The 13436-nt window shown below is 43.2% G+C and overlaps 1 protein-coding gene and 1 pseudogene across 2 annotated transcripts; both read right to left on the bottom strand.

The window, feature by feature from the left end:
- Window positions 1-1156: 1156 nt before the first annotated feature.
- LOC148036404 (uncharacterized) lies at window positions 1157-4628 on the bottom strand. 2 transcript variants are annotated; one of them, XM_087678392.1, is made up of 5 exons: window positions 4328-4628; window positions 3843-4233; window positions 3611-3763; window positions 2648-3334; window positions 1157-2554 (listed from the first exon to the last, which is right to left on the bottom strand). In XM_087678392.1, the coding sequence occupies exons 2-5, from the start codon at window positions 4176-4178 to the stop codon at window positions 1460-1462; spliced, it is 2271 nt and encodes a 756-aa protein (XP_087534518.1). In that variant the 5' UTR covers window positions 4179-4233; window positions 4328-4628; the 3' UTR covers window positions 1157-1459. The 2 variants fall into 2 exon arrangements, with proteins under 2 accessions (XP_087534518.1, XP_087534517.1); XM_087678391.1 differs by having other exon boundaries at window positions 3843-4244; window positions 4328-4627.
- Window positions 4629-8555: 3927 nt separating this feature from the next.
- On the bottom strand, window positions 8556-9323 carry LOC148036405 (cysteine synthase pseudogene; annotated as a pseudogene).
- Window positions 9324-13436: the final 4113 nt, after the last annotated feature.

A 13436-nucleotide genomic window follows, 5' to 3' on the forward strand; every position in this document is an offset into this window, starting at 1 on the left:
AGTTCAACGTGATTGATTTGGGCATCCTCCATTTCTTCCTTGGATGGGAGATCTATCAAATGGCACATGGTACCTCTATCCCTAAGCATGGATACATATTCGAGCTATTATTGAAATTTCATATGGATCAACCAAAAAATATAAAAAGATCCCACAATTCATTCTCAAAATATCAAAAAACAAAGGTTTTTATATTCAAATATGACAATTTGGTATCATTGGGTTGGCCGTTCATTGCATTCTAAGTATACCAAATGGTTAACACTCCGATAAATATCACCAAAATGGATCAAATTCTTATGCACACCATGTATAGGGAGTTCTTGTGTTATTTGTTTACTTAAGGGTAGCATGAGTTATGATACTCAATGCCCTTGAGTTGGTGAAACGACACCGCAATGTCAAATAAAATTCATGAAAGAAAATGAAGAGAATATTTACTGCACTCTCACTTTGTTTTCCACACTAATAATACTTACGCACCTTCCATTCACTTTATGCATTGTTCTACGCACCAACGCATAGCACTTGTATTCATATTGACAAAGTATGAGGAAACTCGAGCTGTCTAGATAGGAGGTTCACAAGGGGTTAAATGGAGAGAAAGAGTGTAGTGTATCAAGCTACTTGGGAGTTCAAGGGGGACCTAATGTGTATGCTAGTCTACCACTTCTTTTCAGCAAAGACAAAACAAATCACAACATAGATGTAACCTTTCATATCACATTGCCAAATGTTCACATGATTGGAATGGATGACATTAATATCCTAGCCCACTAGGTTTGCTCAATAAGAACCGAGTTTTAAATGCAACAAAACCACTATAGGCTGCTGCACCTTCCACAAAGTAGGATTCTAGGGACTAATGTGCAGATATGCCCATCAAAAACCCTTTTGTGCAAGGTCACACTTCTAACCTAGTCATAACTAATTCGTCAAAAAATGTCCACATATGCCCAACATCAAAAGTGGACAAATACACACAATTTGAGACTCACAGGACCATCAAAGGAATGACTTTGTGATGTCAAGGTTTGATAGACTCAAATAGAGGCTTAATGGCATAAAAACTGTGAAAATTAAAGAAATTGTGACTCTGCAAGAAGTGAATGGAATCCATATCCTGAGGAAAAAGTTACTTTCTAGAAATGCAGCAGTTTTTGGAACAATACTAATTCATCAAACGGTAAGGCATTCAATTTCATCCACATACTTTGGCATACAAAACATTCGGAAAAGCCTAAACTGCACACTGCCAATTGTTGACAATGCAGTTACTTTTCACACAGTATATATATGTCAGGTAAGATACATGTCAATAGTTCAGAAGATTAGTTGGCTCCTCCTAAAATTACAAGTAGAATACAATTAATTTCTTGGTTAGAGCTGTTGGAGCCCAGGGTACAAGTTAGTCTGCAAATACTGAGGTTACCCAAAAAACTTCACCTTTCCAACCCAGTTAGCATTTTTCTCCATTTGTTAACTGCTGGCTAAAAGTTGCTTTCACATCCAATGCTGGAAGGTCCAATTCTACATAGTGGAACTCGATCTGTAGTCTCTGATGGAGAGGAAACTTGCCCAATAACCCCTTCTTGATGTCAATTTGCAACTCCCGTAGAGGAACTGCTGCAAAGAAACCTTTCAAGAATTGTTTACAAGCTTCTCTGCCCTCATATACTGGTCTATCATCTTTATTGTCTCCTTCATTAGAACTCCCTTCTTCCACTGTGCGGACATCCAATTCATTCAACGGCTCACTTGGACAAGACTTAGGTGAACAAGCTGGCTCTGGTGATCTCAGAGGAGATGCCAGAGGGATGTTGTTTTCATTGCTCTGAGTCTGCACTTCAGATGCATGTGACAACCGTGCTTCGCCGTCAAAACGAATAATGTATGCCTGATCACAGCCCTCATAAAGCCTCTCACCTAGAGTGTCTATAATATAAAAGGCATCAATATCTACCTTCAGAATGAAAAAGTGATCATTCCAGCTCACTATATACACTACAGGCTCAAAATGGTCCTTGGCCTTGACAGTAGAGTTCTCCTCCACAACTGCATCCCAGATACTATCAAATGACATAGCTCCCTGCAAAAAGTCATAAGAATCTCCTAGCCCTTCAGGTTGAAAAAACCCTACAAACGAACTTTCAGGAACAACCTTCAGAGGTCTCACTTTGGCTTGTAAGACTGTATCAAGATCAAAGTGTCCATCAGGGAAACGATCACGGTAAGCCTCAATGTCACGCAATTGCCTCCACTCAGCTGATCCTTCCCGGATAAGAGTATCAAACTCAGTTCTGATTGGCATCCTATTTGGATTTTGTTGCAACCAGTCTGCTATAACTGCTACCAAGGCAGTGCAGGCACTTTCACCTGCAGCTCTCTCATTTCTCTGATCTATTGAGGCAAAGAATACGTTAGCTGACAGCTTCAAGTTACCATCTCTACTAATAAATTCTTTCTTCTCCCAGCTGCCCACCGTGAACTCTTCCTCCCCAAAATCTAGGCATTCAGAGGCACTAGAAGTAGTTGTGCTTGCAGTGTTCCAACCCTACAGATAAAAAAGGGTAGTAAGTCCAAGTTAATGCAAAGACATCAAAACACAAATACACCACTTTTCAACTCAACAAGAGTATGTATGCACCAGAGAGAGAAGTTCAATTGGTGACGAGCACGACTGGCGCCGGTCATGATCAATGTCATCCCCACCATCATCCCCATATGACTTGTTCAACAAAGGCTCACCTCTTGCCCTAGGAGACCTGAAACCTAATTTCCTTTTCTTCCATGACAGCAAGCTTCGTACTGTTTGCTGAGCACCCACATGCTGTGCATCAGCCTGCTTGGGATCTGATGTCGACGCTCCTTCAGAAATGTTGGGAATCGCATCAGTCTCTACTCTGCTGTGTATTGATGCTGCACAGTCAGCATGAATCTCCTCTCTGAATGAGGGGAGAGCCCCTTCAAGAACAAGATTAACCCCTGCTAATGTACCATAGCTGAAAGACTTCCTGAAACTGGAATCCTCTTCGTTGTCCACCCGTTCCTCCTCATAATCATCAATAGAGTCAGAATCAAAGAGTGCTCCTGAACTGCATGAGCTACCCTCACTACTGGAAGAAAGCTTTGACCTATCAACGACATAAAGCTCCTGTGAGGCCTTTCCCTCTGCAGGCCTTTTGGCAGTCTTGAATGTCTGGTTCACAGCTTCACCATTGGAATGTTGCTTGTCATATAAAGAAGGGCTACTGATATATGGCAATGATAATCTATGGACAATGTCACTGCCACCTTCTGAGTTGGCTCGCAACTCCACAAAACTGATGGTTACCTAGTGAATTCATGGAGAGAAAAAGTTAACAATAATTTTCGAGTTGCAGTACAGTGCGGAGTTAACTCCTGCCTCTGGGATACCTATTCTAGCTTAATAACACAAGAAGCATTACATATACCCCACATTTGGGTCGGAAAGCACAATGGGAGCCTTCATTGTGCCCTTGTTCTCTTGAATACCCAAAGTAGGTGGGCAGGCGGCGCAAGAAGAGGAAGATTCAATTACAGAACAGAACCTATACCTTTTAAAAGAAAACAGGGGAAGGATACTCACGACAAGAGCAGCCTCTGTTTCTCCAGTGGAAGACCTTGTAACGTTAATTTTAGTTGTCTGCCGAGTGTCCTCGGCAGTCGAGATAAAATCCGCAATATTCATGATAGCAGTACCAGCGACAGACAGCTTGATTTTACCCCCTTGATGTATGGCCTGCAAAAGGAAACAGACGTTCGAGAAGAGATCTTGCTTCCCTACTCTGATACAATTTGCAGAAACCAGTGTTCCTTACCCGCAAAACCACAAAATGCACATCCCAGGGTTGGAAGCCGTTGTTCTTAGCCACACAGACGCATTCATAACCAGATTCTTCCTCCCAGCTCACAATGCCGTCATCCCCTGGTCTCTTCTCTGTAGTTCGGTCGCGTTTAAGGCTTCGTCTCCTGAAAAAGCTTCCTTTGGGGCCCTTCCATTTCACATCCACCATGATACCTTCAGAGTCGCCGCTGCGGGCACTGTTGTCTAAGGGTGGAAAGATGCCTTCCAGCGCATGGATGGTGAGATAGACCTGGAATTTGCGGCAGGAGGCAGGGGGCCAAGGAAGCCATTTCATCATTCTGACCACCATGGCGGCCAAAAGGATGGAATAGATAATGTAGAGACTCTGAACTCGATTATTCGACCTGCTGTGATCCTGTTTTAGCAGAAAGCTCTTGTTTTTCTTTTTTTTTTGCAGAATGGATTGTTAGCAGGAGGAAGGCAATGGAGGTAGCAAACCGGAAGGAGGAAGAAATCTTCGCACGATTCTTCTACTGCTACTCTTGGTGGTGGTCGGCATCTGAACAGCTCGGAATCCGCGTTTTTCTTCTCCCCTGCTTTTACACACTTGAGGGTCCTAAGAGGGGGGCGTCCTCTCTCTCTCTCTCTCTCTCTCGTGCTCGTGTGCAGGAAACGCCCGTGTGAGAGCCCACCTGGGTAAAAGCGAAGATACCTACCCTCCTCTCTCTCTCTCTCTCCTCTCTCTCTCTGTGTCGCCCCTATATATGGCAGGTGCGCTCTCACATGGGGCTCACAGCTTGTAAAAAGCACACAAGAGAGAGGGCGGGACCCGAACCCCAAAAGAATGGAACGGCCAGAAACCCCAGAAAGAGAGAGAGGGAGAGAAAGCCTTTAGCTCAGAAAAGCTTTCGGAAGGAGAGAGGTGTTTATTGGGGAGGGGGTGGTAGGTGGGAATTGCTGTGCACCGTAGCTCTTTAAATAATAAAGAAAGAAGAAGAAACCGAAGAACAGATGCAAGAAGGAGAAGAAGAAGGTCTCTGGATTCTGAAGATGCTCTCGCATGGCATGGCTACAGCCTACTAGCTAGCCTGAAAGGGAAGGACGCCCAAATTCCCAATCTTGAGGAGGTCGAAACACAAAAAGCTACCACTGCCTGGCGTCATAGGGTCCTTTGTTCTGTGAAACGCAAGTATGTGACAGTAAAATCTGTGATACTTTTTTTTGTAATTTCTTTTGTTTAGATAAGGTCCAAGGCCCTCGGTTGACTCAGTAGACTTTCAATCTTCCAATTAATTATCAACATTAGCGCGTGGACAATGTCATAGCCTTTTGGCTACACCGCCTAAAAGACCAATGTCATCGAGCCTTAGCTCACTTGGTTGAGGCAAGTGTGTGTGCATCTCTCTTAGTTGGTTGAGGCAGGTGTGTGCATCTCTCTCAGTGCACGAATCGAATCCTCCCAGGTTGCAACATGGCTCTGTGACACTACCATGTTTTTTATGGTGCCTCCTGTGGGAATCTCAGGCAATGTCCCAATAAGCCAAAAATGGGACATATTACAAAAAAGACCAATACTAGATCAATCAAGTGGGCCTCTTTAAATATAAGACTCGCACATATAAATTCTACTTGCTCAAGTTAGTATGGTGAAGCCAATAGGTCATGAGGATGGGTAGACTTGACCATAGCTACTTGTGGGGCCAATACTTCTCGCAATGATCTAATATTAGATTTAGTGTTTTTGCCTTAAATCTTTACTTTATGCAATCTCCTAGTCTTTCTGTATCTAGCCATTACTTTAAGCAATTTCCTATTTTTTTACGAGTATCCTCTTCAAAGGAGGACGTACCATGTCAACTAGCACCATCACTTCTAACATCTCTTCTAGCCATTGCTAAATCATGCTCATGCCCTCTATTCAAACTACAGTTTTCAACCATCATGGTGGGGCCCATACCTTACTTGACATGTTTCTCGACGTCACATTACTAAGCTCAAAAATCTTCCACCATAAGTCCATGGACTTGCATGCCAAATTGCACTTATGTATACATTGACAACTCTCATTACTACACAAGCTATTCCCAACACATGTTGGCTTCTTGTGTGGGTGTGATTGATGCATCATGACAAAGAGATTGTTTTGGACTAGGAGGTCCTCTCATTTTTGGTCCAAGTTAACAATGTTATGACCATTGAATTGGCTCAAGAATAAGACAGAGAGAGGCTTTGAGAACATGGCACTTGAGGGAGAACATGGTCATAAATGCAGCTAACACATGGCATCCTCCCTATTTCTTGCATGCATGCAAGGTCTTGGGGTACACAAGCAACCTAGGAATTATGTTGTAGAGGAGAGTCAATATGGGAAAAAACAAGTGATTGAGAATGCCTCAGTGATGGAGATGAACTAAGTTGCTGTGGCTTAAGCTAGTGGTCTTGATATGGTAGATGTTGAGAAGAATGTCATGGGGTTGCAAGGACTCTTCAATGAACATAAATGCATAGAAGCAACATCAACAAGAAACACATTAAGGTACCCATGGCATCCTCATTATCTAGGATCAAGCAATGATTTGCAAACTTTGCAATAATAGGGGTATTTTTCTATTTTGTGGGGCATGCTTCTTTTGCAAAGGATTTCAATCATTGGCTCTTGACAACATATCAAGGTAAAGCTTTTTTGCAACAATATTGCTTTGTTGGAAGGGGTTTTCTCATGGCCTTAGTTTTGTGACATAAAAAGATGGTCCTTGGTTGTGCAATCAAGTCAAAAAGAAATTTGGCATTGGTGATGCTATGGTGTAAAGAAGGGGATTAGAGGGTCTTACACGGGGTTAACACAGGGATAGCACATGCGAATACCCGATTACACGGATGGGGTATTTAAGGTGTACAAGGACCTGGTTAGGGTACCATTTTATGAATATACATTTGTCCTTTCACCTTCTTCACCTTCTTCCCTGTCCTTCCATGGCTGCCAGCCATTTCTCTCTCCTCTTCTTGTCTTTCTCTCTCTACTCTAGTCTTTCTCTCTCCTCGTCACCCTCTTTCTCTCTCTTTCTTTCTCCTCTCTGCAGTCTCTCCTTCTCTCCTTCTCTCTCCTAGGTCTCCTTCATTACAAGTGGTATCAGAGCCTAGTTCTTTGGTCCTTCTTTTCTCTCTCCTCATTTTCAAAACTAGTATCCTTTTAGTCAGAAACCCTAGTTACTCAGACACACAGGTACACAGGGAGTACTGTAGGTAGAGATGGCAGCCTTTCTTGGAGTCTTAAATGGAGCTTGGACCAAAAAATGGAGGCAAACAAACAAAGATGGCAGCTCATTTTCAAATCCCAAGCAAAATTTAAAGGTAACTTCTTGAAAGAGGAGCCACAGAGTTGATGAAGGCTTGGGTTTCAATTACTTTTTGTAAAGGCGGTCTTCTTCTTCTCCCTTTAAGCTTCTTGAAAGCTATGGAGTCTTGCAGCCCGAGATCTTACTTCTACTCTTCTCCCATGTTGGGAAGGATCCTTCTTCTTTGAGCATTCCTCGCTCTTGTCCTTGCCATTCTCTGCAACAAAGCCCTGCTGCCTGTCCGGATTCCCATCACCCTGGCCCTCACCCCTCCCATTGCAAAGTTTTGGCCAAACAGAAGCTCTACAAAGTAGGCGGGTAGGGTTTGAATCTGGTACGAGATGAAGTAGAAACCTTGAAGTAGAGCTCAGTTCTGGTACAAGATGAAGTAGAGCTTTCTTACTCACAGCATTTGGAGCTTTTTCAACCGATCCTCTTCATGCGCCAGGAGAGTCTGGGGCTTGTTTTTCGGGCCCACGAGATGGAGCCTTAGCTAGCTCGAGTTGGCCAATCACACTGTACGCCTGAGTCCTCATGTACTTCCATTCCACATCAGCAGGATCTAGGTGTACAACCTTGTCAAAAACCTTGATAGCATTATGTACATCGTGTTTTGCTAACAGCACCTGCCCCAAAAATCCCAATGCAAGTACATTGGTAGGATGGGTAACATTATGTACATCGTGTTTTGCTAACAGCACCTGCCCCAAAAATCCCAATGCAAGTACATTGGTAGGATGGGTATCAAGATAGTCTTTCAGTACCCGCTCCATGTTCTTGCACTTCAATCCCATTCCAGAAATCAGCACCCAGTGCTTCGGAGTTCACCGAATTTTCAGCAATGGTAGTTGAACCTTCATCCATATGCAAATTACCTTCTGTGACATTTTCCACAAGCACTTCAGATATAGTTGAGCCTTTGTCCTTGTGCAAATCCCAAAACACTGGATAAACGAGTAACATCTTGAACCCGGGAATCGCCTACTGTGACAAAACTTTTGACACGTGAATTAAAGATTGCATTCTCAGGAGGTGAACTTAAGCCCTGAACATTACTTTGAAACTCAAGGGGCTTGCAGTTTTTCTCACGAGTAGTGTGAATTGAAAGAGGCTTAAGCAGATGCTTATAACCCTACACCTCCAAAGTTTTAGAAGCTTGGTTATGGTTTTTTGATTCTGGGAAACCAACCGGAAGACAGTAGCTTTGAACAGGTGGTGGCCTCATTAGACTATCAGTAGCACTCTGAGGGAAGGGGATCTGGAGGAACAGGACCACAAACCTCTCATAAGGACCGTGTAACTCCGCATATCAGGGACAGGTGAAGCAAGGAACATGGTATGCAGACTCCTGCATTTCCCTCGGGGCAGCAGGTTATGCACAAGAAGACAGCCTACCGTGGAAGATATCCCTTAGGCATGCCAGAAAGGAGATCCATGCTTAAGACATTGTGCTCATCCTTGGACCACTTCAAGAAAAGAGCGCAAGATTGAAACGGCCTTTTTGCAACTTGAACAGCAGCCACAACAGCTGCTCCAGATGAAATGCCCACAAATATTCCCTCTTGAAGAGCAAGCTGTTTAGCCATTTCAACTGCTTCATCACTAGAAACCTGTACCACCTCATCCAAGATATCAACATCCAAGATGCCAAGAATGAAGCCAGCACCAATGCCTTGAATCTTGTGAGGACCATGCTTCCCTCCAGAAAGCACACTGCTCTCGGTTGGCTCTACACCATAAATCTTAATGTTGGGACTTTTGCCCTTTAAGAAGCGACCAACACCTGTCACTGTTCCACCAGTACTAATTCCAGATACCAAAATGTCAACCTTCCCAGCTATGTCTTCCCAAATCTCAGGCCCCGTGGTTTCAAAATGCACCTTTGGGTTGGCAGGATTTTCAAATTGCTGAAGCATGTAAGAGTTAGGAGTCTTCATCAAGATCTCTTCTACACTCTCGAAGAGAAAGGCGTGAGGTATCAGAAGTGACATGTTGATGGCTGGCCGCTTCCTATGACATACTCCACTCAAATCAACACCTTCACTCAAGAATTGGGAAGATTCCCATGGAGGTGTATCATTATGCTGTTGGAAAGAGATGAGGTTTTCCAACATAGCCCTATGCATAGAAGATTTAACAGCGTGTGCAGACTGCCGCATTGTGTTATCTTGTGAGGAAGAGCTAACAACAGTTGATCGAGGGTCATCAGAAAAGTCACGATTAGAATCTGGGATATGTCTGAGCTGATCGGGGGTATGTGCAAAGAAGCACACCCTGCGTTTAAAATTCACACCATCCCTGCATGGCTGTGTTCTATACCTTGCTGGGTGGAGTCAACATCCAAAACACCATGGGCAAATTCACAATGACCCCTTTTCTTGCAAACCCCTTTTCTGAAATTAGGGCAAGGGGAGCCGCAGTACTAAATTATTGTGGTGAATTATAAGGTGGGCCTGCAGCACCAGATTAACCTCCCACAGGTGGATTCCAGGGCATCTTGCCAAGGCGCTAGACTGCTAGATTTGGGGGCAGTCCAATTGGAAGGAAACATAGGCTTCTGATGAGCAGTGTAAGTCATCATGTCGCGATCCTGCAACATCTGTAAGTAACTAGAAATGTCTGAAGTTGATGGTGGGCATTGATAGCAGAGGAAGAGGACTGATTATTGTCCACTCTTGATTCAGTGGTGGCAGAGCTTCCAGGGTCTTAATCCTCCGTTTGATTGAGGGTCTTGATGCTCAGTTTAAAACTGATTTGGCACAATGTTAAGCTTGTGATGTGTTGGTTGTGTATGACCAAGCCTGGTTTATCTAAGCATGACCTTTAGTGGTGGTCACCTTTGAATAGTTTGATCAAGCCTGAATACAGCTATTGATCGTATGATAGACCTTGAGATGCTATCAGAAAAGGACATGCATCAGGCATAGTTGGAGCAGAGACTGACAGGACTAAGAGTAATGCAAGAATGATGGTTTTACTGGAAAGAAGGTGAATCTCAGTAGTTAAATCTGCAAAGCTCTAAGGTTTCTTGACAGTCTCTTTACATCACTCAGGTAGATTGATAGATCTGAAGTAGATTGCAGGTTGGTTGTTGGAACTGAAGTCTCTGTGTGAATAGCATTCAGTTCATATATGTAGACACATTAGTTACAACATTTAGAGGCATTCTCTGAAGGCTCTGTGTGAATATTCAGGGAGATAGACAGATCTGAAGTAGATTGCAGGTTGGTTGCTAGACACATTAGTTACAGCAACAACCTGCGGAATAAGAATAGCAGAGTCAAACAATGAATACTGATGCTTGATCCATAAACACTCTATTCTGACAATAACAGTGTGTCGTATGCACTTGCAAAATACTCAGTGACTGCATCTCAATTGTCATCATTGAATGAAGATGCTCTGAATGCAAACAGTAGTGGTGAATATGTTTGTGAGCCCTGAATAGTGAGCAATAGTTGCTTAAGTGGTTTGAAATCTACAGCAGCAGTGAGCAGCAATTCTGAGGCTTGAAGCAATAGTGGGCAACAGTTGCTTACGTGGTCTGAAGTTTAAAGCAATAGTGAGCAACATTAGTAGGCAGCATGTATGCATATACTCAACCACATTGTCCCTATGGACAACAACATGGTTCCTATCAGCAGCATGCATGTGGAGATTCTTATGCCATGCAACCATATGGGCAGCTGCCTCATGGAGACCCTGATGCAATGCAGGAGCAGCAAGCAAGTGATTATGATCAACATCATGCCGATATCTATGCTCATGGACTTACCAATCATCATACTTATGGTCAGCCTAGGATGCAAGGACACCATTGTAGTCATGTTGGACAATCATCATGCAATCTTGGGCAGCATGTTTATGGGCAACAATATGACCAAAGTTTTGGTAGTAGGCAACATCAAATAGATGTATTTGGGCAGCAACATGAACATTTTTGTGACATGCATTCTCATGTTGGACAGTCATCATGCAATCTTGGGCAGCATGTTTATGGGCAACAATATGACCAAAGTTTTGGTAGTAGGCAACAGCAAATAGATGTATTTGGGCAGCAGCATGAACATTTTTGTGACATGCATTATCATAGAGATTATGGACAGCATGACCAATGCTATGGGATCAATGATCAAAGGCAGCATGCTTATGACGGTTATGCGTGTGATGCGCAGCAGGGCTATTATCACCATATGCAATATGGACAGCATGAATATCATTATGAGCAGCAGCCACATTGATATGACCATCCATATGGACAACATGAGCATTATGGTCATGAGTATAGACAGCCATCTATTGTACATGAGTAGCAAGATGACTATGAGCAGCATGTCAGAACTATTACTGAGCTGACCGATGGTGATGAGCATGTGTGTAAATTGCTATCTAAGGCTAAACGCATTAGACACCTTACTAGTGATACAATACGGGAATTGCATGCTGCGAGCTTATGCTATCGATGTGCTAAGCCAATATCTTGTAATCATCAAGCTACATGCAGGGCAAAGACTGCCAAAATACTCTTGGTATTAGAGTATTATGATGCAAAGGATGGAGAAGATATTGTTGAAGACCATTTTGGTATGGGTCCACAATAAGAACTTCAGTTCAAGAAAGAAGATCATGGGCAACATGTGGATTTGGATGATCATGACCCCATGCGGGAGCTCCTTCAGTTCACAGACCTGCAGTTTGAATGCTTGGGCATCACTAAGAATGCAGGGTCCATGAATATGCAGCACTTAGGGGCTGATGCAGTAAACTTTTTAGCCTATGCAACCCCGTGTGTTGTTGACAACATCCAAGCGCAGACCGAGCTTAATCATATGATGCTTATGGGAGACTCGATGCAAGAGCTAGTGGTTCTGACCATTCTAGCTTTACTTGTGGATGGTAACCCAATGCATGGAAAGGATAACCACTTTCCATTTGACCCTGGTGGTAGTGCAGAGACCCACGCTTGCATGGATGACCTGTATGCTGGTGATGCTTACCATGCAGGTTATCCATTTGATCCCGGGGGTTTAAAAAAAGCTCTATCTGCATCAGCACTTCCCCTTCTCTCTCCTAGTTCTCCTTCATTACATATGGAGTGCTTCAGTCTCACCAGAAATTGCACTTCACTCTATGAGTGTCTTGTATTGGTTAATCTCTCTCATCTACCCGTTTGGCTAAATGAGAAGGTCAACAAAATCATTGGCATGTTGGGTAAAGTATTGTCTCTCATCTCAACTAATGCTTTTGCCTATGGCATGCTCAAGCATGAGCAAAAGGTCTACACAATATGGGATCATTACAAAGAACCCTCAAATACTTGAAGTCTGTGACTAGCATGACTTCAATATGGTCCTACATGTTAGATTTGGAAGCTTCACTAACTCATGTTATGTCCACCAGTAGTGCAGGTGTTTCACAAAAGACTGCCCAAGGAAGGATGAAGTAGCAAATGAGAAGAGTGCTGCAAATTCAAAGGAGAGTGTTGCAAATACACATGCACCACAAACACCCACCATGTAGGCTAAGAGAGAGGAAGCTAAGGTTGAGAAAATCAATGTTAAGAAGAAAGAAATGGTTGAAGAGTAAGAGAAGCAAGTGGCAAGCCAAAAAGGTAGGTTATTGAATCCAACAAGGAGGACAAGAGTAGTGATAGAACATGCTTGTGATGCAAGAGATCAAGGTTGGGGAAGAGAACTTAAAGAACTCTTTTGTGATATAGGTTATGTCACGATTGCTAAAGGATACTCTAGAGGTAGAGAAGATTCATTGATGCTCAAAAAATAATCCCTGCTTTTGACCTAGTAGTGGGTGAATGAGGAAGGATTGTCATTGGTGGCTATGCTAAGATTATTATGGGGGCAAAAGATGACCTATGTCTCTATTGTTGAGATATTGAGCTCCACTCGTGATATGCCAAGGTGACCGTTGTGCATTTATGTCACCGACTTGTTAGTTGCAGATGCGGTTGGTACACCGCCCATGAATAATAGCTAGATGACAGCTATCCTTATCTACTCTAGTTCGTGGCTCAGTGAGTATGCCACCTTAGTTAGTTGAGTTTGGTTTGAGACCCATATATAGGGTTCTTCTATTTCTATGTACTAGAGTTCTTTTGGCTTACACAACTAAGAAGAGGAAAACTGTTTTCAGCCTCCACCTTTGTGTGTATTCCCCCATTGTGCAAGCAAGAAAGCTACAAGTGAGGCTCCTTCCTTCTCTCCCACAATCTTGACATGGTATCAGGGCCTTATTCGTGGTAAGGAGCTCAAGAA

The sequence above is a fragment of the Lygodium microphyllum genome, chromosome 5 (genome assembly GCF_053477565.2).
Source record: "Lygodium microphyllum isolate KBCC chromosome 5, Lygodium_microphyllum_v1.1.10, whole genome shotgun sequence".
In the NCBI taxonomy this organism is placed as follows: Eukaryota; Viridiplantae; Streptophyta; class Polypodiopsida; order Schizaeales; family Lygodiaceae; genus Lygodium; species Lygodium microphyllum.

Excerpts from the sequence above, each read along its gene's own strand:
- LOC148036404 (XM_087678392.1), bottom strand. The coding sequence starts at position 4,178 with ATGGTGGTCAGAATGATGAAATGGCTTCCTTGGCCCCCTGCCTCCTGC. Across the intron at positions 3,335-3,610 it reads AAACAGAGGCTGCTCTTGTC|GTAACCATCAGTTTTGTGGA; the intron begins GTGAGTATCCTT and ends TGAATTCACTAG. Across the intron at positions 2,555-2,647 it reads CAATTGAACTTCTCTCTCTG|GGTTGGAACACTGCAAGCAC; the intron begins GTGCATACATAC and ends TTTTATCTGTAG.